This window comes from Salmo salar, chromosome ssa05 (genome assembly GCF_905237065.1).
Source record: "Salmo salar chromosome ssa05, Ssal_v3.1, whole genome shotgun sequence".
Lineage (NCBI taxonomy): Eukaryota > Metazoa > Chordata > Actinopteri > Salmoniformes > Salmonidae > Salmo > Salmo salar.
Window position 1 is genome coordinate 72895566 of NC_059446.1, and position 26398 is coordinate 72921963.

Consider the following 26398-nt stretch of genomic DNA (forward strand, 5'->3'; position numbering starts at 1 on the left):
CAGTATGTAAGTCTCTTGAGTTAAAGAATGAGGGAGTTCTATAAAAAAATGTATCTTATTCCTGCCCCAGGTGAAGCGGGTTAGCGTTGATTACATTAGTTTTGGAACCGAGCATCCTCCCCATCAGCTCCAATAAAAAAGTGACATAGGTTAATCGCGTAGAGTAATGAGTAGGATTCTGGGTTTTCACATACCAAAAAGCCTTTCTATCAAAAGCAATCATTATCTGCTTTCCTAATGAAAACTACTTTGAAAATGTGAACATAGGCTGCCTTGATGACATGACCGAGCGGCGCATATTACTGTTTGATTTGAGAAGGGCGCTCCTCCCAACCCCGCTTTTGCCCGTTCACATCACGGGCCATAGCCTGGTTCATTTAATAGCACTCCCCCAATGCCAACAATACTGCTCCCAGACCCCCAGGCAGTTTGACTGTCAGGGGCCAATAGTCTAGTCTAATGGAGACACTGAGGATCCTCCACTACAACCACACCCTTCTCCTACGCCTGACCATGAAGCATCATGAGGGGCTGCTGTGGCTCCTGGGGAGTCGTATCCTGCGGCTGATGGAGCGGGCCAGCCGGTCCATGGCACCCATGGTTCCCCCTAGCTCCTTCTTGGAGGTCAGGCCCTCGAGGTTCCCGCTGTACCACATGACCCATCCTCCCAGGGACATGAGCATCAGTAGAACCCCAGAGTACACCAGCAGGTCCCCAAAGTCCTGTCCCTTAATCTCTAATGGGGCGAAGACCCCCACCAGCAGAGCAGACACACCTAGCAGGTCCATCAATATGGCAAACGCCAGGGCCAGCTTACAGTGGGACAGACCATCATAGTGGTGCGCCATGGTCACTCACCTGGGGGACAGAGAGGTGGGGAAGGTGAGAGACATAAATCTTGTGCATTGACATTGCTCAGAGTAAAATCACAATAGAGTCACCTCTGGCAATGATAGGGGGTTCCCTCTAGGCCTACTGGTCGACTGGGAGGATATTGTATGAACATAAACATGACACCATGGCGAGTATGTTCTGTAGCTATTAAAGTACAGGCATGTATGAAATAATGTAACCATGGTCAAATAACTACAGTATGTTATTTAAATATTTACTGTGTCTGTGTATTTAGGCCTACACCTTTTTTTTCTACTTTTTATCTAACATTGTAGGTTCCTACAATACTCTTCAATGTATCTTTATTCATAGGAAAAACAGGTGCCACACCTGAGCGCTATGATACTCCCAGCACAACCATGTCACTTTTGTGTTTCGATGCTCGTTAAAAAAAAACGGATTTAAACACAGAAAAACATAACAGATTAATACTCACCTCATCACAGGTGCAAATGCGTCTTGATTAGTATCTTTTGAATATTTATCTCTTAAAAATGTAAGTAGAATCCACTCAAACTGTATCCTTCCGGTTCTTCACTGGCAGGTAAAAACAGTGACTCATGAGTGAATAATGTTACCTGACACCTCTCCACTCCCCCCTCACCTGAAATTTCTGCACTGACGAATATCATTGGTCCGGTGTCCTTTGGTCAGAGCAGCACTAAACGAAAGCAAGAATAATCTGTCAAACAATATTTTACTTTTCAATTCTTTTCACCCTGACATTTATTTTGGAATATGATTTCTAATGAATATGCTGAACAAAAATATAAATGCAACATGCACAAATGTCAATGATTTTACTGAGTTACAGTTCATATAAGGAATAATAAATAATTGAATTAGGCCATAATCATCTGAGACCAGCCAATCAGAATGAGTTTTTCCCCACATCAGCTGTCCGGGTGGCTGGTCTCACATGATCCTGCAGGTGACGAAGCCAGATGTGGAGTTCCTGGGCTGGCGTGGTTACATGTGTTCTGCGGTTGTGAGGCAAATTGGACGTACTGCCAAATTCTCTAAATACGAAATTGGAGACAGCTTATGGTAGAGAAATGACAATTAAATTCTCTGGCAACAGCTCTGGTGGACATTCATGCAGTCAGCATGCCAATTGCACGCTTGCTCAAAACTTGAAACATCTGTTGCATTGTGTTATGTGACAAAACTGCACATTTTAGAGTGGCCTGCACCTGTGTAATGATCATGCTGTTTAATCAGCTTCTTGATATGCCACACCTGTCAGATGGATGGATTATCTTGGCAAAGGAGAAATGTTCACTAACATGGATGTAAACAAATTTGTCCACAAAATTTGAGAGAAATAAGATTTTCTTGCTTATGGAACATTAGCTGGGATATTTAATTTCAGCTCATGAAATATGGGAGCAACACTTTACACGTTATATTTTTGTTCAGTATATAATTTGTGTTCTTATTTAATAATAATAATAATACAATACACAAGAACTTTCCATTGATAAAGATATGGATTTACAGTGCGAAAGCTGGGTTGACACCGACAACTGGGACGGGATCCTGACTGTACAGCAGCGCCTTTTCGTTACAAACTACATTTCGGTAAATTATAGACTCTCCCTTAGGTAACCGGAAATAACGGCAAAGGACGTAAACAAGATTTGTAAAATTAACGCTATATTGTTATTGTTCTAGCTAGGTACGAAAGTGGACAGAATGAACGGGATTTACATATGAAATACATTGTTATAACGACTGAATAACGGTTCGTATATCATTGATTTGTGGAGAACTCCACCAGAAAATAGTTTGTGCGTAAAAGAAGCTGCTAGCTGGATACTAGTAAAAAAGCTAGCTGCTGATTATCTAGCTAGCCTGTGTAAGATTAGCAGAGTCCTTATGGCAATTCGATATATAGCTAGCTAACGTGTCCATTGTTTTATTATAATGCTACATCTTGCAAACTAGCATATGTCAGCAACGAACATCATGTATAATGTGCTAATATAACTTGCTAGTACGCTCGCAAGTGTAACGTTAGACAAAGAGGAATAAAGCGATCTGTGAGAAATAAGTAGGTAAGTTATTCTGCATCTCTGCTGAGAATTGCCATACAGTAACTACTAGTAATTACATTTCTAGTGGCATAATTGCATCCACAAATGCTTAGTTAGCAAGCTGAAGGCAACACTTCGAAGTTATTACAAAACTGACTGCATACTGTTTCATTTGCAACGAAACATCGTCAGTGGGAGTTGTTTTCCATCATTGGATGTTGTGTGCCAAATGTAATAAATTAATAAACCTGTATTGTTTCTGTACAATGAAGGGTGCACGAGATGCAGGAGGGAAATATTAATGAAGCTTTGCCTACCTCCAAGAGCCACACAGGCTCCCACCCCATGCAGAGTAAGATTATGAAACCTTGTAAAATCTGCATCATTGATATAGCTGTGTATTTACCTCTTCATGACAAAGTGATAACAGTTATTTATCCATAATAATGCCTACTGCATATTTCTCCCTCTGTAGCTCCGAAGAACGAGGATGCCTATGAAATCTCCATTCCCTTTGAGGAGAACAACTTTGAGCAGCAAGGCTTCTTCAATCAGAATGAGCAGAGTTTTGACGGTTCATATCAAAGCATTTATTTCCTACTAGATCAGAACCCATACCATAGATTAATGTAGTTGAATGAAGGACAGTCCAGTGAGTCCACTCACCTGGTTTCTCCGGTGTGAATCGGTTAGTGATTAAGATTTATCCTAATATTTATTCCCTGACCCATAACTTCCTGTGTGTGTTTCTCAGAGTCGCCCCCTCCCTCGGGCGCCCCCCCACCAGGCAGCTCGTACCTGCTGATCACCAACCTGCGGACGCAGCTGCAGATCTCCCTGGAGAAGAACTCGTGGCTGCACAAACGCATAGAGGACCTGGAGGAGGAGAGGGACTTCCTGCGTTGCCAGCTGGACCGCTTCATCTTCTCTACCAAGACCCAGGGCCATCAGAACCAGGGCCCCAGCGAGAGCCAGTACAGCAACGGTGAGCGAGGGGCATGGAGAGGGTTTGGGAAGCAGGATGGACGCTGGGGGGACACAACCATGATGGAGAAAGATGTATTGTGATTAGAGAAGTTCTACCATGCTAACCACACCACCCACATTGTGTGCACGAGTGTTGCTCAATAAATGTACACATGTCATTCAATAATTTCATCCCAACTGCTTGTGCGCTTCAACCAGCGCCTCCGTAGCCAGAACTTGGTTCTATTTTAGACGCTTGATGTGCTGCAAGACGCGCCTCTCCCATCTTCTCTTCTTGGTTTTTTGGAGCATATACCCATGTGGGTGATTGAAAGATGGAGGTCCACACTCCAATCTATTTGGTAGTGGTAATGTACCTTAAATATGGTTGCCAACCGCCATATAAAACTCCACAGAAGAAGAAGAATGAACAAGGAGAAAAACTAACTAGGTTTCCCCTTTTTATCTGTGGATTAATTGTCAGAGTAGAGAACACACGATTTTGTATTACTCAACATAGGTAAAAATTCTTAAAAGGACCATATGCATTTCAGGTAAAATAACAACCCAATGTTTATTTTCCAGGACAAATTAGCTAGCAACAGCAAGCTAGCTAAATGTCCATGAAAATTTCATGTGTGTTTCGACCTGTCCCCAAATTAATATAGTTGATCCACAGTTGGTTTTGGTATTTTAACCTGCGTGTCGTGAACGTGTCTGGTGGGGATAGACAAAATCAGCATGCAGACGCACGCGTGGAGCTGGTTTGGTCAGCATGTAAGAGAACATACTTTTTACAGGCATAGATTTATTCTCGGGAACCGTTGTTTTTCCTCCTACAGGCTATGACACTAGACGTTTTGAATGGAAGCCGAGGAGAGAGGGGGAGCGGCCAGCTGGTAAGGATTGCTTTATGACCTCAGTAGTCCCTTGTTGTTCATGATGTATCTAGATCCAGAGCATATTCTATACATTCTCATCACCTCTCACCACTACTGGCCTCAGTTCACTGATCACCCTCATTGATCTTCTCCTGTTCCGTTCGTTAACCCTTTCAGAGCAGAAGTCCGAGCCACAGCGTTTCACATCTCGTCAGATATTCCAGCGAAGACCCTCCCCCACTGCCATGGCCCCACCCAAAAACCACACTTCCAGCACGATAGCCAATCAGATGGCCGCGATGAGCTCCATGTTCAGCTCCGGGGCCTCCCAGACCCTCTTGCAGGGGCACAGCAGTGGCAGTGGCAGTAGCAGCGCTAACAGAGCCACCATGAGTGACATGAATGCACACGGGAGCATAGGGCCAGGTAAGGGGATCCAGACTAGAGGTTGACATGGGAACAGGACTCTTGCACGTGCCAAGGGATTCCGGCAGAGGCCTCCCGAGTAGTGCAGTGGTCTAAGGCCCTGCATCGCAGTGCTAGCTGCGCCACTAGAGATTCTGGGTTCGAGTCCAGGCTCTGTCGCAGCCGGCCACGACCGGGAGACCCATGGTTCGGCGCACAATTGGCCCAGCATCGTCCGGGTTAGAGGAGGGTTTGGCCGGCAGGGATGTCCTTGTCCCATCGCGCACTAGTGACTCCTGTGGCGGGCGGGGCGCAGTACACGCTGACACGGTCGCCAGGTGTACGGTGTTTCCTCCGACACATTGGTGCGGCTGGCTTCTGGGTTATGTGGGCATTGTGCCAAGAATCAGTGCGGCTTGGTTGGGTTGTGTTTCGGTGAACGCACAGCTCTCAGCCTTTGCCTCTCCCGAGTCCGTACGGGAGTTGCAGCGATGAGACAAGACTGTAACTACCAATTGCATACCACGAAATTGGGGAGAAAAGGGAGTAAAAAAAATTAAACGGAATTGGAGGGAAGTTCCAGGGTCAAATTCAGGACAGGACTGGACAGGATCGACAGTCCACAGGAACAGTCGCAGTACAGGAATAGTTATACAAATATTTTTTGGGGGGAGGGTTAGGCTTACTCTCGCTCCTTGCACCAGTTTTAGCCAGTCCCTACTTTACCTCAGATGCCAACGTACATCAGTGAGTGATGAAGCCTTCAAGAGAGGAATTGCAATATCTTGTTGCAGCCAATGCCCCATTACTAACATTAGAACCATTAAAAGGAATGAGCGATGTTTTAGCTAAATGTGATGGAGTTGTCTTTGACAACGAAGGAACCGAGTACAGGGAACCAACCGGAGAGCGGGACAAGCGGCATGAAGCGGCATAGCTGCTCCACCAACAACATTACCGGCCAATTGTTTGCATATTTAACTAAACCCGTGCCATCTGAAGTAAAGAGTAGGATGGCCAGAGGGTGGCAGATACGGCCTCCGGCCATTTAATCTGGTTGAGGGCCAAAATCGGGTAATGGGGTTGCTATCAGCTGTGTGTGAACTGCAGGCAACTGTCTCATGAGCGCTGAGCAGCAGCCAAACAAACCAGTTGCTATGGCTACCATATACAGTGAGGGAAAAAAGTATTTGATTCCCTGCTGATTTTGTACGTTTGCCCACTGACAAAGAAATGATCAGTCTATAATTTTAATGGTAGGTTTATTTGAACAGTGAGAGACAGAATAACAACAAAAAAATCCAGAAAAACACATGTCAAAAATGTTATAAATTGATTTGCATTTTAATGTAAGTCGTTCTGGATAAGAGCGTCTGCTAAATGACTAAAATGTAAAATGTAAAAATGTAATGAGGGAAATAAGTATTTGACCCCCTCTCAATCAGAAAGATTTCTGGCTCCCAGGTATCTTTTATACAGGTAACGAGCTGAGATTAGAGCACACTCTTAAAGGGAGTGCTCCTAATCTGAGTTTGTTACCTGTATAAAAGACACAATTCCACAGAAGCAATCAATCAATCAGATTCCAAACTCTCCACCATGGCCAAGACCAAAGAGCTCTCCAAGGATGTCAGGGACAAGATTGTAGACCTACACAAGGCTGGAATGGGCTACAAGACCATCGCCAAGCAGCTTGGTGAGAAGGTGACAACAGTTTGTGCGATTATTCGCAAATGGAAGAAACACAAAATAACTGTCAATCTCCCTCGGACTGGGGCTCCATGCAAGATCTCACCTCGTGGAGTTGCAATGATCATGAGAACGGTGAGAAATCAGCCCAGAACTACACGGGAGGATCTTGTCAATGATCTCAAGGCAGCTGGGACCATAGTCACCAAGAAAACAATTGGTAACACACTACGCCGTGAAGGACTGAAATCCTGCAGCGCCCGCAAGGTCCCCCTGCTCAAGAAAGCACATATACATGCCCGTCTGAAGTTTGCCAATGAACATCTGAATGATTCAGTGGACAACTGGGTGAAAGTGTTGTGGTCAGATGAGACCAAAATGGAGCTCTTTGGCATCAACTCAACTCGCCGTGTTTGGAGGAGGAGGAATGCTGCCTATGACCCCAAGAATACCATCCCCACCATCAAACATGGAGGTGGAAACATTATGCTTTGGGGGTGTTTTTCTGCTAAGGGGACAGGACAACTTCACCGCATCAAAGGGACGATGGACGGGGCCATGTACCGTCAAATCTTGGGTGAGAACCTCCTTCCCTCAGCCAGGGCATTGAAAATGGGTCGTGGATGGGTATTCCAGCATGATAAAGACCCAAAACACACGTCCAATGCAACAAAGGAGTGGCTCAAGGAGAAACACATTAAGGTCCTGGAGTGGTCTAGCCAGTCTCCAGACCTTAATCCCATACAAAATCTGTGGAGGGAGCTGAAGGTTCGAGTTGCCAAACATCAGCCTCGAAACCTTAATGACTTGGAGAAGATCTGCAAAGAGGAGTGGGACAAAATCCCTCCTGAGATGTGTGCTAACCTGGTGGCCAACTACAAGAAACGTCTGTCCTCTGTGATTGCCAACAAGGGTTTTGCCACCAAGTACTAAGTCATGTTTTGCAGAGGGGTCAAATACTTATTTCCCTCATTAAAATGCAAATCATGCGTTTTTCTGGATTTTTTTGTTGTTATTTTGTCTCTCACTGTTCAAATAAACCTACCATAAAAATTATAGACTGATCATTTCTTTGTCAGTGGGCAAACGTACAAAATCAGCAGGGGATCAAATACTTTTTTCCCTCACTGTATACAGTCATTGATGATGGCTAATCACACGCAGAGTGGGGGACAGAGATGAGCAGCTAATGGAGGAAGTTATTTCTCATTTCTGTGCGTAAAAATTTGGGATTTTTATCTGGATGGGACAGGAAAGTTCCCGGGGTTATAGAACTATTTTGGGATCAGGACCAGTGATGTACAGTACTTAAGTAAAAATACTTTAAAGTACTACTTAAGTATTTTGGGGGGGTATCTCTACTTACCTGTACTATTTATATTTTTGACAACTTTTACTTTCCTAAAGAAAATAATGTACTTTTTACTCCATTCATTTTCCCCGACACTCAAAAGTACTCCTTACATTTTGAATGCTTAGCAAGACAAAAAATGGTCCAATTCACACACTTATCAAGAAAACATCCCTGCTCATCCCTACTGCCTCTGATATTGTGGACTCACTAAGCACAAATGCTTCGTTTGTAAATGTTGTGTTAGAGTGTGCCCCTGGCTGTCCGTAAAATAAAAATAAAAAACAAGACAATTGTGCATGCTGGTTTGCTTAATATAAGGAATTTGAAATTATTCATACTTTTACTTTTGATACTTATGTATATTTGAGCAATTCCATTTACTTTTGATACTTAAGTAGATTTCAAACCAAATACGTTTAGACTTTTACTCAAGTAGGATTTTACTGGGTGACTTTCACTTTTACTGTCATTTTCTAATAAGGTATCTTTAATTTTACACAAGTATGACAATTGGGTACTTTCCACACCACTAATCAGGACAGTACAGGGAGAAAAATGGACAGTACCAGATGGGACAGGAATAAATGTTCACTGTGTCAATCTCTAATCCAAACTATGAGCACCTCTAGTCTATCACCTCTAGTCTAGCACCTCTAGTCTATCACCTCTAGTCTAGCACCTCTATCACCTCTAGTCTAGCACCTCTAGCATCTCTAGTCTAGCACCTCTAGTCTAGCACCTCTATCACCTCTAGTCTAGCACCTCTAGTCTAGCACCTCTAGTCTAGCACCTCTATCACCTCTAGTCTAGCACCTCTAGTCTAGCACCTCTATCACCTCTAGTCTAGCACCTCTAGTCTAGCACCTCTAGTCTAGCACCTCTATCATCTCTAGTCTATCACCTCTAGTCTAGCACCTCTAGTCTAGCACCTCTAGTCTATCACCTCTAGTCTAGCACCTCTAGTCTATCACCTCTAGTCTAGCACCTCTATCACCTCTAGTCTAGCACCTCTAGTCTAGCAACTCTAGTCTAGCACCTCTATCATCTCTAGTCTAGCACCTCTAGTCTAGCACCTCTAGTCTATCACCTCTATCACCTCTAGTCTAGCACCTCTAGTCTAGCACCTCTAGTCTAGCACCTCTATCACCTCTAGTCTAGCACCTCTAGTCTAGCACCTCTATCACCTCTAGTCTAGCACCTCCTGTCTAGCACCTCTAGTCTAGCACCTCTATCACCTCTAGTCTAGCACCTCTAGTCTAGCACCTCTAGTCTAGCATCTCTAGTCTAGCACCTCTAGTCTAGCACCTCTATCACCTCTAGTCTAGCACCTCTAGTCTAGCACCTCTAGCCTAGCACCTCTAGTCTAAAGTTGTTTTTTTATCAGGTCTTGTTTGTCTGTTCAGATTCCCTGTCCCTCCTGGGGGAGGCCGAGGAGTTCCTGGAGCAGGATGGCTACATGAACGAGGAGGAAATGATTTCAGGAGAGGACGTGATGTCAGAGGGCATGAGCAGCGGTGGGCACCCTGGGATGAAGAGGAGGCGGGTCTTCCGAATCACCAGGGAGAGGCAGAGAGGTGAGGGACAATGGCAGCCATGTTACTCATTTCATGTTCCACCAAAGATTCTGAGATTTCCATCCCCAACTACAACATTTTCCGTCAAGATAGAACTGCCAAAGGGGGAGGAGTTGCAATCTACTGCAGAGTTCTGTCATACTTTCCAGGTCTATGCCCAAACAGTACGAGCTTCTAATTTTAAAAATGAATCTCTCCAGAAATAAGTCTCTTACTGTTATAGACCCCACTCAGCTCCCAGCGGTGCCCTGGACACCATATGTGAATTGTTGCCCCACATCTATCTTCAAAGTTTGTTCTGTTAGGTGACCTAAACTGGGATATGCTTAACACCCCGGCCGTCCTACAATCTAAGCTAGATGCCTTCAATCTCACACAAGGGACCCACGAGGTACAACCCTGAATCCGTAAACATGGGCACCCTCATAGATATTATCCTGACCAACTTGTCCTCCAAATATACCTCTGCTGTTTTCAATCAGGATCTCAGCGATCACTGCCTCATTGCCTGCATCAGTTATGGGTCCGCGGTCAAACAACCACCCCTCATCACTGTCAAATGCTGCCTAAAACACTTCTGCGAACAGGCCTTTCTAACCTTTCTAACCGACCTGGCCCGGGAATCCTGGAAGAACATTGACCTCATCCCGTCAGTAGAGGATGCCTGGTTGTTCTTTAAAAGTAATTTCCTCACCATCTTAAATAAGCATGCCCCTTTCAAAAAATTTTGAACTAAGAACAGATATAGCCCTTGGTTCACTCCAGACCTGACTGCCCTCGACCAGCACAAAAACATCCTGTGGCGTACTGCACTAGCATTGAATAGTCCCCGCGATATGCAACTTTTCAGGGAAGTCAGCAACCAATACACACATTCAGTTAGGAAAGCAAAGGCTAGCTTTTTCAAACAGAAATTTGCATCATGCAGCTCTAACTCCAAAATGTTCTGGGACACTGTAAAGTCCATGGTGAATAAGCGCACCTAGGCTAGGAAACACTGTCACCACCGATAAATCCATGATAATCGAGAATTTCAATAAGCATTTCTCTACGGCTGGCCATGCTTTCCTCCTGGGTACCCCAACCCCGGCCAACAGCTCCGCACCCCCCGCAGCTACTTGCCCAAGCCTACCTTCATCCAAATCCAGATAGCAGATGTTCTGAAAGAGCTGCAAAACCTGGACCCGTACAAATCAGCTGGGTTAGACAAGCTGGACCCACTCTTTGTAAAATTATCTGCCACCATTGTTGCAACCCCTATTACTAGTCTGTTCAACCTCTCTTTCGTATCGTCCGAGATTCCTAAAGATTGGAAAGCTGCCGCGGTCATCCCTCTCTTCAAAGGGGAAGACACTCTTGACCCAAACTGTTACAGACCTATATCCATCCTGCCCTGCCTTTCCAAAGTCTTCATAAGCCAAGTTAACAAAGATTACCGACCATTTCGAATCCCACCGTACCTTCTCCACTGTGCAATCCGGTTTCCGAGCTGGTCACGGGTGCACCTCAGCCACGCTCAAGGTACTAAACGATATCATAACCGCCATCGATAAAAGACGGTACTGTGCAGCCGTCTTCATCAACCTGGCCAAGGCTTTCGACTTTGTCAATCACCATATTCTTATCGGCAGACTCAACAGCCTTGGTTTCTCAAATGACAGCATCACCTGGTTCACCAACTACTTCTCTGATAGAGTTCAGTGTGTCAAATCGGAGGGCCTGTTGTCCGGACCTCTGGCAGTCTCTATGGAGGTACCACAGGGTTCTATTCTCGGGCCGACCCTTTTCTCTGTATATATCAATGATGTTGCTCTTGCTGCGGGTGATTCCTTGATCCACCTCTAGGCAGACGACACCATTCTGTATACATCTGGCCCTTCTTTGGACACAAACCTCCAAATGAGCTTCAATGCCATACAACACTCCTTCCATGGCCTCCAACTGCTCTTACACACTATTAAAACTAAATGTATGCTCTTCAACCAATCGCTGCCCACCCGCCCGCCCACTATCATCACTACTCTGGACGGTTCTGACTTAGAATATGTGGACAACTACAAATACCTAGGTGTCTGGCTAGACTGTAAACTCTCCTTCCAGACTCATATTAAGCATCTCCAATCCAAAATTAAATCTAGAATCGGCTTCCTATTTCGCAAACAAAGCCTCCTTCACTCACGCTGCCAAACATACCCTCGTAAAACTGACTATCCTACCGATCTTCGACTTTGGCGATGTCATTTACAAAATAGCCTCCAACACTCTACTCAGTGAACTGGATGCAGTCTATCACAGTGCCTTCCGTTTTGTCACCAAAGCCCCATATACCACCCACCACTGCGACCTGTATGCTCTCGTTGGCTGGCCCTCGCTACTTATTCATCTCCAGACCCACTGGCTCCAGGTCATCTATAAGTCTTTTCTAGGTAAAGCTCCGCCTTATCTCAGCTCACTGGTCACCATAACAACACCCACCCATGGTACGCGCTCCAGCAGGTATATCTCACTGGTCATCCTCAAAGCCAACACCTCCTTTGGTCGCCTTTCCTTCCAGTTTTCTGCTGCCAATGACTGGAACGATTTGCAAAAATCGCTGAAGTTGGAGACTTATATCTCCCTCACTAACTTTAAGCATCAGCTATCTGAGCAGCTCACCGATCGCTGCAGCTGTACACAGCCCATCTGTAAATAGCCCATCCAACAACCTACCTCATCCCCATATTGTTTTTATTAACTTTTTTTTGCTCTTTTGCACACTAGTATTTCTACTTGCACATCATCATCTGCACATCTATCACTCCAGTGTTAATTTGGAAATTGTAATTACTTCGCTACTATGGGCTATTTATTGCCTTACCTCCTTACTCCATTTGCACACACTGTATATAGATTTTTCTATTGTTATTGACTGTACTTTTGTTTATCCCATGTGTAACTCTGTGTTGTTGTTTTTTTTGTCTCACTGCTTTGCTTTATCTTAGCCAGGTCGCAGTTGTAAATGAGAACTTGTTCTCAACTGGCCACCTGGTTAAATAAAGGTGAAATAAAAAAACAATAGATAAAAAAATGCTTTGGAAATGCTTCTTTCCTTCCTTGAAGTAGGCCTAATCAATCCCCACCTCCCTCCATCTCCTCCCCCTCTAGTCAAAGACGCTGCAGGGGTTCTGTTTCGCTACAAGAAGATCCTGCTGACCTACCAGCGGCTGAAGAACATGTCTAAGGCCTTCCAGATCCACGGCGTAGACCGCAACACGGTGGCCTCCACCACGCCCATCGCTGAGATGCTGCTGGTGGCCCCGGAGAAGGTGGCGGAGGTGGGCGAGTTTGACCCGTCCAAGGAGAAGCTGCTGGATTACGCACGGCGCTGCTACGTCGCCCTGGATGAGGAGACGCTCAGCAGGGTGCAGGCCCTGAAGAAGAACAACCTGCTACTACCCATCTCCTACAGGTTCAGACACTGATGGGGGGAGGGACGCTGGGGCCTAGGGGATGAGGGGAATCTAGGGGCCAAGGGGATGGGGGGGTGCTCTGGGGGGGGGAGGGCTTCATTTTGTCATGGAGAAGAGCAGGGTGGGAATTCTGGAGAAGGTTGTCATTCAACCATCTCCCTAAGATTCAGACATTTATGGAAAGTTAAGATTTGTGTATGGGAGCGCTGGATATGTAGGGGAGGTTGTTGCCCATCCCGTACAGAGTTTGTTTTCTATTCTTAACTATTTGTTCAGAATCCTTTTGAAGCAGAGGTCATGAACTATGGCATTCCTTATTTCTGACCAGAGTACTATTGAACTTTGTAGTACTGTATTTCAGTGCAATTTTGACACGTAGGGCCCCATTTTGCCAATGCCAAGAAGTGGTGCTATTGTCTGAAGAGGCCGTGCTTCTCCCAATTACTTACAGTAGCAGCATGAAGGTACAGTGATCAAATCATAGATTTGTAGCATTCCAAACTGGCTCTTTATTTTCATCATACTTGAAATAAGTGCCATGCTGACTATTTGAGGTAATACGGTCTTTTTTGACGATCATCTATTTTGAGCTGTCAGCATTTCACCTTTTAGTGTCTTCATGTAAAAGTGGTGTCATATTCTGCACACTCACAAAAGCAATGCCAGTACTATAAATACATCTTTATTTACAGATAAATGTTTGTTGTTTGGATAACATTCCCTCCTCTTTTTCCTAGCACTTCAAAAACAAGTGTATTATTTGTGCACTTAAATGATGACTTTATTTAGATATAAAAAAAAGCCCACACCTAGTGATTTTGGATCTGTCTCTCATTTCTCCAGGTTGAAAGGAGGAGAGGATTCTCTTAAAGAGAAGGAAACTCACGCGACCACAAACTGAACAAAGCAAAGAGTAGTTGCACACTCTATTGCTCAGATTCAATCCTTTAGTAGAATCATTCCAGTGTTCTGTCAGAAAGCTTCCAGGTTCTGAAACAAAGGAAGTTAGTTAGCTGACTGACCACTGGTGTTGTGTCTGCACCAGAACAACAGAATAAGCAGATACTCTTTGCTTTGGAAGGAGGATGGGGCCAGTTTTGGGAACAGTGCTACTGTGAGGCTAAGCTGTTGTACCACAAATACATCACTTTTTTTGTTGCACCAGAATATTTTCTGTCACTGTAAAGTGCCACTGTAGCATACAGTTGTGAGATGTGTAATTTGACTGAAGTGTGGTGTAGTGTAACATCACGTACCCTTTGTACTGTGCTACGAAGATTCGTTTTTTACTATAATAGTAGTATGATTCACTGTGCTATTTCACCATCAGTTGAGATTTGTGCTTTCTTTTTTCAGTCCTCTACTGCAATACTTTGTTTGCTTGAGAATAATTTATCGCAATTAGATTGCATACTATTACGCTTCTCTTTTTTTTGTGTTCCAATAAGCTCAGTGATTTCCACAAAAGGGACGAAATACAAATGTTGATTTTTATTTGAACATGTCTATGTAAATCAATATCAATCACCAGTTCCCCATTACAATTGCATGTGAAATGAACTCTTGTTGGTCAGTTGTTTAGACAGAGCTGTTGTTGAACTTAATAATGATGTTAAAAAACAATAGCAGTAGTATTGGCGATGGTGTAATATAGTGGTATATTGTGTGTTTATTATACTGGTACAAGGAATTGCTGAGACCCCAGGTTGTCTGAGTGTGTGAAAGGGTACCTCTCACTTTAAACTTCATGTCTTACTTATTCACAACACAAACTCACCCACTGACAGGTATCAGTGTGTACAACTGCTGAAATCATGTTATGTTACAACACCTTTTATACGGGTCAGAGATGTCATTTTGACTTTAATAAGGAACCAATAATTTACTGAACGGTGCAGTACAACCTGTATCATTTAAGATACCGGTATCTGTGTGTGCAGCATTTAAAAAATGTTTAATATTGTATTTCTCTTCAAGAATCACGAGGAGTAGCCTATATTCAAAAACTGAAAATGTTTGGTTGATTATACAAATTGTATGGACTGTAAAAACAGAAATGCCATTAAAGCATTTTGATTTCTTAAAAAATCATGATTTGATGTGTGTTTCTCAATGAGTGTGTAGATAGGGAGATGCTAGGAAAAACAAACGCTGCTCCCCTGGGTCAAACGCCTTTCTGTTGTAATCACAGATCTGAGAGGTTGTTTCTGAAATCAATAAAGGGATATCTATCTTTCATGTATCCAATGCATACTATAATGTCCATTGTTAGAAAATACCATGCATTTTGTAAGAACTTCCTGTTTGGTGCTAGGGCAAAGAGAATATACTGTATTTACATGTTTTGTAGGTTGAATTACAGGCCCAAAGGGGGCGCTAAAAGTAAAATGTGTATATCAACTTCCGGTGTCAAGGGGGGCCTGGGAGACGAAACGCAAAAAGCGGGCATACCGAACATATCCCGTATTTTCTCCTTGTATACATTTAATTGAAAAACATATATTGGGACGATGCCAAACATCGTTGCAACATCAACAGGACGAACAGCATAACATTGGATGTGCAATTGTACCAGCATATCCTTATTCACTCGACTTGCTAGTTAGCATTAGCTCGCTACCACGACTCCTTCAAGAACAGGCCCCAGCCTGGACTTTGCTTTATCTAACTAGCACATGATAACACGTTTTCTTCGTCAATGTTATTTTCAGTTCTTAGTGTAAACTAGAACCACATCTTTAACTCACCTGGAGTTGTTTATTTTTATATTTCTAAACCGTTGCATTAGTGGTGTGTATTTAGTTAGCGTTTTACCAAGTGTGTTGTGCACTTTTTTTCGCAAGCTAGCGACCGCTCAGCATTCCCGTCCATTTTACAGCCACAACTAACTACCTAGCTAGGGCTAGCAAATAAGAAACGGCCATGTCGGATTTCGACGAATTCGAGAGACAACTGTCTGAAAACAAACAAGGTAAGCTAACTAGTTAATCACTTATATTTTATAACCAGTTTCTAAACTAGCTAGTTAGCAATCGCTTATCATCACAACACAAGATCGCGAGCTGGATAACTAGCTGGTAGTAACGTTGTCTGCTAGAGTCCACACTGTCGCAGCTGTCGTCCCAGGCACATTCGTGTGGCTATAACTAGCTAACCCATTGTTTAAAAGTAACGATATTTGTCACTAATCGGCCCTGTTTTGAGCCAGCTGACGTTTTCCAGTTCTGAATGTGTTGAAGTTGCCAGTGCCAATATTAATCCATGAAAAGTTAACATCTCTTGGCCATACAGTAGCTATATCCTATGAAAGTAAACACGTAACGGTGTCCATCCTCTTGCCCCCTGTACCATCTTCTCTCCTCCCCATCTCTATGGTCCTCTGTAGCTCAGTTGGTAGAGCATGGCGCTTGCAACGCCAGGATAGTGCGCTCGATTCCCGGGAACACCCGTACGTAAAATGTATGCACGCATGACTAAGTCGCTTTGGATAAAAGCGTCTGTTTTAATTGCATAGCTATATTATTTTAACTCAACCGTTTTCTTTCCTCCCCCTCTGTTTTCTTTCCTCCCTTTCTGTTTTCTTTCCTCCCATCCTCCCTCTTTCTATTGCTTCACCGTTCCTTCCCTTTTCTTTCCCTTCCTCCAGCGGAGAAGGACAAGGAGAACCGCCACCACCGTCGCTCCCCCTCTCGCAGCCGGAGCAGAGAGAGGAAGAGGAGGAGCAGAGACAAGGACAGACGCAGCAGGGATCGCCGTGGAGACAGCAAGGAGCGCAGACCGAGACGCAGGTAACTACAGCATTGTCTTACTGCACACACTCAGGTGTGTAAGAGACCTAGTTACGTGCAGGTACTGGTTAGAGTGGGGCTATCTGCACACCTGATGAGTGAACAGTATCAGGACACTTGGAAAATAAGCAACCCAGGCAACACTGACTGTACCTCGTAAAAAGTTTGCATCTGAAATAGAAAGCTCTCAAGCATATTGATACACAGCATTATTCCTCTGTATGAGGTAGCCTACCTATTGTCCTGACAGTGAGATGCAACTTTGTGGCGGAAGACCCACAGCAGACAGTGTTCACACACATTGAACATTCAACACCTGGTCCCTGAAGTTGTTTTAGGATGCATTTGTTTTAGTGGAAAGAGCCATAGCGTACACTTACTAGACCTCAGTGTTCTGTAGAAGATTCCAAATCGGTCCCTATCCCTAGGCCCTACTAGTAGATCTGAAAGGACTGGATGTGGTGAGCGCTCCAGCAGAAGACCATATTGCTTATGCCTATCCAATCCTTTAGGATCTATGTGAAGTTCATACAAACAGTGGCTTGGGGCTAATTTCCAATTGCACTCTAGTTCCACTTCCTGCAGTGGAACTACCTGTGACCAGGGTTGGAGTGAAATGAAATGTGAACTCCTTCCAATGTCATTTCAGCTCACCATCCCAACAACAACCCCAAGAGATTGCTGTAAGGTAATACAGCAAACTAACACAGAGCTTGTTTCTGCATTATTACAATATCACTCGTCACTCTAGCAAGTGATCTTTCCTCTGATTGTGTACTATCCACTAATGTTTACGACAGCGTATTATATCCTGTGTATACCATTGTGTGGGAAGGTTTCAGTAAGGGGTTTCTATGGAGAGAGAAAAATGAAACTGTAGGGTCAACTTTGTAATAATGGGTTAGATTTGTAGGCCTTTGTGACATCATCCACTGTAAATGTCATTTAAAAGTAGTATTTCATTTGAAATCACTTGTATTTGTAAAATGTATAATACTGTAAAACATGAATTCAGAAGTGTAAACCTGGTGTTTGTCATAGATGGGTTAAAGAGAAGCTGTAGGTTTCTCTAAAGGTCTGTATAAGGCTTGACTCAGAGGACATCACAAGTAATGACTTCTATTTGTCATTTTACTTCATCTGTTTCTCCCTGCACTCCTTTGTTGGTCTTTCTGTCCTCACTCCTCCTGTCCTATTTTCTCTCCATCAGTCGTTCCCCGCACCGTGAAACGAAGAAGAAGAACAAAGTGAAGAAGTACTGGGACGTCCCTCCTCCTGGCTTTGAACACATCAGTGTGATGCAGTACAAAGCCATGCAGGGTAAGAGAGGAGGCCTCACTTCATCATCCTCTTCCTCTCTCCCTTGTTCTCTCTCCTATTTTCATCTACTCTATTCAACTCTTTGACCCTTGTTTGGCCTCATATTTAACTGAGGTCTTACTAATACTATCTTGTTCTGGAAGCTGTATGAATGTTGTGTTTTAAATGTGTGACTTCTCCTCAAGCTGCGGGTCAGATCCCAGCCACGGCCCTGCTGCCCACCATGACCCCAGACGGCCTGGCCGTGACCCCCACTCCTGTCCCTGTGGTGGGAAGCCAGATGACCAGACAGGCCCGTCGGCTTTATGTGGGGAACATCCCCTTCGGCATCACAGAGGTCAGTTAGCTCCTGGATGGATGTAGGGACAGAGATCAGAGAGATGTAGTAGGTAAAAGGAGATGCATGTTAACAGGGTTCTACAGTGCCGCCATTTTACTCGTATATGTGCCTGAATATGTAGCTGTGCGACCTGGAATTTTTATTTAGGAGGACCAGTGTGCCTAGAGAAATTAAGTATTCTAGCTTTTATTTCCTCAAATCTTTTTCATTGTGTTTTTAATGTCTTTGTTTGCGCCTACATTTTTCACGTGATCCTTGTAAAAAGTTCACCGTAGTGCCTTGACAGTTTAAAGATAGGGGGCGGGGCCATCTGATTCTGTCAGGTTAAGGCTAGGGGCGGGCCATCTGATTCTGTCAGGTTAAGGCTAGGGGCCGGGGCCATCTGATTCTGTCAGGTTAAGGCTAGGGGCCGGGGCCATCTGATTCTGTCAGGTTAAGGCTAGGGGCGGGCCATCTGATTCTGTCAGGTTAAGGCTAGGGGCGGGCCATCTGATTCTGTCAGGTTAAGGCTAGGGGCCGGGGCCATCTGATCCTGTCAGGTTAAGGCTAGGGGCCGGGGCCATCTGATTCTGTCAGGTTAAGGCTAGGGGCCGGGGCCATCTGATTCTGTCAGGTTAAGGCTAGGGGCGGGCCATCTGATTCTGTCAGGTTAAGGCTAGGGGCGGGCCATCTGATTCTGTCAGGTTAAGGCTAGGGGCGGGCCATCTGATTCTGTCAGGTTAAGGCTAGGGGCGGGCCATCTGATTCTGTCAGGTTAAGGCTAGGGGCCGGGCCATCTGATTCTGTCAGGTTAAGGCTAGGGGCGGGCCATCTGATTCTGTCAACTAGTATTTCAAGCTCACGGGATCAGAGAGTGCATAATAAATACTGTTGTTGTTGGAGTGAGTCTTTTCCAGAGTATTGCCTCAATGTCTCTCCCTCTCCCTGTGTAGGAGTCCATGATGGATTTCTTCAATGCTCAGATGCGTCTGGGCGGTCTCACTCAGGCTCCAGGAAACCCCGTCCTCGCTGTTCAGATCAACCAGGACAAGAACTTTGCCTTCCTCGAGGTGGGTCTCAACACCCACTTGACAATACTCAATACTGGAGAAGAAATGTGACCTTCCTCAATAGTCCAAAACAGACTTCTTCTCAAATGAAATCCAACTTTATTTGTCTCATGCGCCGAATACAACAAGTGTGGACTTTACTGTGAAATTCTTACTTACAAGCCCTTAACCAACAGTGCAGTTCAAGAAGAAGAAAATATTTACCAAGTAGGCTAAAATAAAAGTTATAGTATAAAGTAACACAATAAGAAGAATCATAATGAGGCTCTATACAGGGGGCACCGGTACCGAGTCAGTGTGCGGGGGTACAGGCTAGTTGAGGTAATCTGTACATGTAGGTGGGGGCGAAGTGACTGCATAGGTAACAAACACAGCGAGTAGCAGCCGTGTACAAGGGGGGGTCAATGTAAATTGTCCGGTGGTGAATTTTATTAATTGTTCAGCAGTCTAATGGCTTGGGGGTAGAAGCTGTTAAGGAGCCTTTTGGTCCCAGACTTGGCGCTCCGGTAACGCTTGCCGTGCGGTAGCAGAGAAAACAGTCTATAACTTGGGTGACTGGAGTCTGACAATTTTATGGGCTTTCCTCTGACACCGCCTATTATATAGGTCCTGGGTGGCAGGAACCTTGGTCCCAGCGATGTACTGGGCTGTTCGCACTACTCTCTGTAGCACCTTATGGTCAGATGCCGAGCAGTTGCCATAGCAGGCTGTGATGCAACCAGTCCGGATGCTCTTGATGGTGCAGCTGTAAAACCTTTAGAGAATCTGGGGGCCCATGCCAAATCTTTTCAGTCTCCTGAGGGGGGAAAAGGTTTTGTCGTGCCCTCTTCATGACTGTCTTGGTATGTTTGGACCATGATAGTTCGTTGGTGATGTGGACACCAAGGAACTTGAAACTCTCGACCCACTCCACTGCAGACCCATCGATGTTAATGGGGGCCTGTTCGGCCCTTTTATCTGAGCTTTATGAAATAATCTGACAGGTGAAAGTTAACCTCTATGGGCTAGGTGGGACGTGACCGTCCCACTCTATTCAACAGCCAGTGGAACCGCGTGGCGTGAAATACAAAAACCTCAAATGCAATAATTTCAATTTTTCAAACATACGACTATTTTACACCATTTTAAAGATAAGACTCTCGTTAATCTAACCACATTGTCTGATTTAAAAAAAGGCTTTACAGTGAAAGCAAAACATTAGATTATGTTAGGAGAGTACATAGCCAAAAATAATCGCACAGCCATTTTCCAAGCAAGCATATATGTCACAAAAACCCAAAACACAGCTAAATGAAGCACTAACCTTTGATCTTCATCAGATGACACTCCTAGGACATTATGTTATACAATAGATGCATGTTTTGTTCAATCAAGTTCATATTTATATCAAAAAACAGCTTTTTACATTGGCGTGTGATCAGAAAATGTATTCCCACCGAAAACTTCCGGTGAATTTACTAAATTACTCATAAACGTTGACAAAATGCATAACAATTATTTTAGTAATTATAGATACAGAACTCCTTTATGCAATCGCTATGTCAGATTTTAAAATAGCTTTTCGGCGAAAGCACAATATTTTGCAATATTCTGAGTACATAGCTCAGCCATCACGGTGAGCTATTCAGACACCCGCCAAGTTCGAGCACACTAAACTCAGAATTAGTATTAGAAAAATTGTATTACCTTTGCTGATCTTCGTTAGAATGCACTCCTAGCCCAGACAGGTTAACCCTCTACCTTTGTAAAACCTGGTCTGTGTTTGTTGTCCCATAGTTCCGCTCAGTGGATGAGACAACCCAGGCCATGGCGTTCGATGGCATCATCTTCCAGGGACAGAGTCTGAAGATCCGCCGTCCCCATGACTACCAGCCTCTGCCCGGCATGAGCGAGAACCCCAGCGTCTACGTGCCTGGTCTGTCCGCCTGTCTGTCTCTGTCTGTCGGTTTACTGTCCAAACGTCTCTGGCTGCTTCACTCTCTATTTAGTTCATCTTTAAACCCTTCTTAGTCTGGCCTACTTGAACTATTTACCCGTCTCTATAGGATCAGACTGGATGTAGGCTGTTAATATCAACGTTTGGTTGACTTTAAATAACTTTTCTCCTTCTCTGTCTGTGTAGGCGTGGTGTCCACAGTGGTGCCTGACTCGGCCCACAAGCTGTTCATCGGGGGCCTGCCCAACTACCTGAATGATGACCAGGTCAGTGAGCTAACCTTAACCAGCTTAGCCTTCTAACCAGGTCACCTGCAGCCACATACTGGGGTGTGCTGGCTGCTCACCTCCCGTGACGTCTGTCTGGCCCAGTGAAAACCTCCTGTTTCCTCACATGCCTAGTCAATGCTGGACGCGGTTAGCAGTGTACTGGAGTAACACTGATGGAAGCCAGACAGCTTGAAAGACCTCCAATAGTCTGAGATGTTAAGTGTCCAACAATGTCTCCTCTCCTCGTCTGACTGTTCTCCCCTGTCCCTCCCATCTTTCTCCTCTGATCTCTATGGTAATCTCACCCCTTCTCTCTGTGTTCTCCAGGTGAAGGAGCTCCTGACATCGTTTGGGCCTCTCAAGGCCTTTAACTTGGTCAAGGATAGTGCCACAGGTTTGTCTAAGGGTTATGCGTTCTGTGAGTATGTAGATGTCAACCTGAACGACCAGATCACCATGGAGAATCAGGTAGCTAACCAACCCCTTCACTTTACTTCTTCACACACCATGTTATGGGTTTGGATTTGATCCAGTTTTTTATTTTTCACATTTTTGCAGTATCTCTTCACATTTTTAATTACTTGCATATCAATAAAAATGTGAATGAATGTTAAAGGGGAACTATATTGCTCTTGAGATATTATTAATAAAATGTATGTGTTTCATATATAATACTTCAGCCCCCACAGCAAGAGATGTAACTCTTGACAAAATGATTTCATATGGTTACACTCCCAATATTTCAGGGTAATCTGTTATGATTGAACTGAATTGCAGTAAGAATGTAATAAAACCTTATAAAATGACCATCTTTAGAAAGGTAAAAATTCTAAATTCAGCCTTTGATTGGCTTCTTGAAAGGGAGAATTTTAATATATAGTGTAGAAGTGCATAGACCCTGGGGATTGTCCCTGCTGATGATTGACAGCTGTATTAACCACTTGGAGATGCCCTGTCCCCACAGGCCATAGCAGGACTCAACGGCATGCAGCTGGGAGATAAAAAGCTCCTGGTGCAGAGAGCCAGCGTGGGATCCAAGAACGCCACTCTGGTGAGACTGAGATCTGGGCAGGCTGGGAATAGAGTGCTACTGGAGAGAGGGAAGTAGAAGGTAGAGGGGAAACGCTTGGTCCAGGGAGCCTTCAGGACATCTGAGAAAGATACACTTGTGCAGAGGATCTTAGATAGAGCAGAGAGAGGCGAGGGGGAGCATATGTTGTGCCCTTGGGGCGGCCTGTGCTGTGTCTGTTTTACTTTTCCAATCCCTCACGGCATGTTCTGTATCCACCAACACTCCTTCTCCAACCCTCCTCTCTCCCCTCCAGACAAGTATAAACCAGACCCCGGTGACGCTGCAGGTGCCGGGCCTGATGAACAGCTCAATGACCCAGATGGCCGGCCTGCCCACTGAGGTGCTGTGTCTGATGAATATGGTGGCTGTGGAGGAGCTGGTGGATGAAGAGGAATACGAGGAGATCGTGGAGGATGTGAGGGACGAGTGCAGCAAGTACGGCCAGGTCAAGAGCATCGAGATCCCCAGACCTGTGGATGGGCTGGAGGTCCCTGGCACTGGCAAGGTGAGAGAGAGGGGCTTCTGTCTGTCAGCTTTATGACTATGCCTTTTTGAATGATCTCCATTGAACCTCCTTACATTTCCTCTCTCTATCCCCCTCTGTCCTATAGATCTTTGTGGAGTTCATGTCAGTGTTTGACTCCCAGAAGGCCATGCAGGGTCTGACGGGCAGGAAGTTTGCCAACCGGGTGGTGGTGACCAAATACTGCGACCCTGATGCCTACCACCGCCGAGACTTCTGGTAGAGGATGGCGACAGACGAGGATAGTGAGGGGGGTGGATTGCCATATTTCAAATCGACCCCTAACCCCCCACCATCTAGGCACTTGTTTTGACCTGAAAAGGTGTGAGCGACATAATGTTTCACCTAGTCCATCAGAAGGCCAGGTAGAGTTCAGAGAAGTACCCAGGGGTAGGGGCTGGGGATCCATTTGGTATTGGGCAAAAGAGAAGGGAGAGATGAAGGGTTTGTATTCTGATGAAAACCAAGAGGGTCATGGGAGGGAGGGAGGGGTGGGGGGGATTGAAAGATTTTTGTGAATTGTGTGTAGTAACAGGTCAGGGGTAAATGATTTTTATACTTTGAGAAAGAGATGGGTCATTCTGGTGGGGGGGGGGGTCTTGCCACACCTTATGGTTTGTATTTAAATGGAGGGAGCCTGTTTTAAGTACTTTAGGAAGGTGTGGAGAGGGAAGTGGACTGGTCTACTCTATAAGAGTGGTGGATAGATGGATGGACAGAGGAGTATTCATCATTTCATAGGGGGAGAGGGAGGTGGTGACAGTTTTTATTTGACCCACCAATGTAGATAACATGATCAGATTATTGTTGTGGGAAGGAAAGCTGGAAAGCTATTGACAGGATCAGATGGAAAGCTATTGACAGGATCAGATGGAAAGCTATTGACAGGATCGGATGGAAAGCTATTGACAGGATCGGATGGAAAGCTATTGACAGGATCGGATGGAAAGCTATTGACAGGATCGGATGGAAAGCTATTGACAGGATAGGATGGAAAGCTATTGACAGGATAGGATGGAAAGCTATTGACAGGATAGGATGGAAAGCTATTGACAGGATAGGATGGAAAGCTATTGACAGGATAGGATGGAAAGATATTGACAGGAATGGCCTCGTTTTGTGATTTTCCTTTCTTCTCAGATTTGGACCTTTACATTTCCTCTTTTCTTTTCTTCCATGTACATCAGACTAAGCCCCTCCCTCACCCTGTGTGTGTAGCGAGAGCGGGAGAGGCTGTAACTATACATAACCAACTCCAATGTCATATTGGACTCATTTATCTGAATGTCAGCTGTTGTGTATACTGTCACACCTTGCATTGTCACCAGGGCCAGAGTTTGAGTACCATACATTTTTATTACTGCCTGTGTCTCTTTGAAGGTTGTTTCTTTTTAGATTGAAACCTTTCATCTAGTGTGAATTTATCCATCGCCATTTTTAGCAGGCAAAATAATTCTGTCCCTACACCCTTACCCTTAAGAGAGACTGGGAGAGGGGAAAGGCAGGCTTTTGAAGTTCTGAATTGTTATTTTTGAGTTGTGAGTGGTAAATATTGGATTGGTGTTGAGTAGGGCTTGATCTGGTTCTGATTAAAAGCCTCAATGTTATTTTTCATGTCACATTCGAGAGTAAAATATGCGGAGTACTCATTCATGTCTGCTTAGCAAGTTTGTCAATACATGGAGTCATTTCATGCTTTGGTCTTTTCAGGTAATGATTTGAGATTGTAGTCAATATTCAAGTTACTATTGTATTGCTTTGTCTGGAATGAGTTTCTTTTGTTTTGCTTCCTGTTTCAAACCTACCTAGAATAGAATATCGGACCGCTCATACAGAAAGCTCTCTTTGGCCCAGTTAGTGTTTGTGTAACTTCTCACCTCAGCAGACAAAATAAAGGTATAAAGACTAATACCAATGTTTCCTGTTCTACTGCCCACAAATAAAATGCACTATTTACTTTGACCAAGTTATCAGGCTTTTAGTAACCATAAAAGTCAGGTAGTATTGTGTGATTGTATACCTCTTCTGTTAAGTAATGGGTTTGTTGTCACAGAGGGTGAGATGGAGATAAAAAAAAAAGAATCTCTTTAATAACTGAAGGGGAGTGCAGTCTTTTGGACAGGTTCTATTGGAATGTTCAACAAAATGTTCATACTCATCAAAAGGTTGTCCCTTCAACTGTATATATGGTCTCACTTCTTCCTCATCTCCCTCAACCTTTTGTCATTACGACTTCAAGGACCACTGGTTACACTATGGGGTTGAGGGAGTTCCCATGATGCTTTGTGTTCAGACCTAGAGTTGGGCAATACCAGTGAAATGTGACTTCCTCCCTTTCTAAAATTTACTTTTTAAATGTTACCATGTCGTTTTAATTTAATCTTTTTGGGGGGAAAATGTGAATTAATGGAATAAAAAATGGCTAAAACCACATGTAGTTTATAATAGAAGTGTGGATCTTTTATTTAACCTTTATTTAACTAGGCAAGTCAGTTAAGAACAAATTCTTATTTACAATGACGGCCTAACCCTAACGACGCTGGGCCAATTGTGAGGCGCCATATGGGACTCCCAATCACGGCTGGTTGTGATACAGCCTAGAATTGAACCAGGGTTTGTAGTGCCTTTAGACCACTGTGCCACTCGGGAGGCCACATAGTTTCTCGTTTTCAAAAGTTGCTGTAACAGGATTTCTGTTGCTCTCTGGATATCACACACTGAAAAGCAGGAGTTGACTAACAGTGCAAATAGACTTGGCTTGTATTTTTACATTTGACTCATTTAGCAAATGCTCTTAGCCAAGACTTCCAGTAGTGAGTGCATACCTTATCATACTGGTCCCCCGTGGGAAAA

General features: G+C 44.4%; 3 protein-coding genes across 8 annotated transcripts; 2 read left to right on the forward strand and 1 right to left on the reverse strand.

Moving 5' to 3' along the window:
* Positions 1 to 51: 51 nt before the first annotated feature.
* Positions 52 to 1475, reverse strand: tmem238a (transmembrane protein 238a). Its single transcript, XM_014201788.2, has 2 exons — positions 1331 to 1475; positions 52 to 858 (listed from the first exon to the last, which is right to left on the reverse strand). The coding sequence occupies exon 2, from the start codon at positions 846 to 848 to the stop codon at positions 522 to 524; it is 327 nt and encodes a 108-aa protein (XP_014057263.1). The 5' UTR covers positions 849 to 858; positions 1331 to 1475; the 3' UTR covers positions 52 to 521.
* Positions 1476 to 2464: 989 nt separating this feature from the next.
* Positions 2465 to 15336, forward strand: cc106 (Coiled-coil domain-containing protein 106). Of its 3 annotated transcripts, none has more exons than XM_014201776.2 (9): positions 2465 to 2638; positions 3203 to 3282; positions 3406 to 3504; positions 3685 to 3915; positions 4739 to 4795; positions 4955 to 5203; positions 9629 to 9799; positions 12944 to 13247; positions 14092 to 15336. In XM_014201776.2, the coding sequence occupies exons 2-9, from the start codon at positions 3213 to 3215 to the stop codon at positions 14147 to 14149; spliced, it is 1239 nt and encodes a 412-aa protein (XP_014057251.1). In that variant the 5' UTR covers positions 2465 to 2638; positions 3203 to 3212; the 3' UTR covers positions 14150 to 15336.
* A 292-nt stretch (positions 15337 to 15628) lies between these two features.
* On the forward strand, positions 15629 to 25987 carry LOC106605827 (splicing factor U2AF 65 kDa subunit). Of its 4 annotated transcripts, XM_014201790.2 has the most exons (13): positions 15629 to 16219; positions 16634 to 16696; positions 16895 to 17036; positions 17686 to 17724; positions 18247 to 18356; positions 18542 to 18693; positions 19629 to 19745; positions 21522 to 21660; positions 21868 to 21947; positions 22278 to 22418; positions 22915 to 23001; positions 23276 to 23527; positions 23634 to 25987. In XM_014201790.2, exons 1-13 carry the CDS (start codon positions 16171 to 16173, stop codon positions 23766 to 23768), a joined length of 1506 nt encoding a protein of 501 aa, XP_014057265.1. In that variant the 5' UTR covers positions 15629 to 16170; the 3' UTR covers positions 23769 to 25987. The 4 variants fall into 4 exon arrangements, with proteins under 4 accessions (XP_014057265.1, XP_014057266.1, XP_014057268.1 ...); XM_014201791.2 differs by lacking the exon at positions 17686 to 17724; XM_014201792.2 differs by lacking the exon at positions 16634 to 16696 and having other exon boundaries at positions 15630 to 16219.
* Positions 25988 to 26398: the final 411 nt, after the last annotated feature.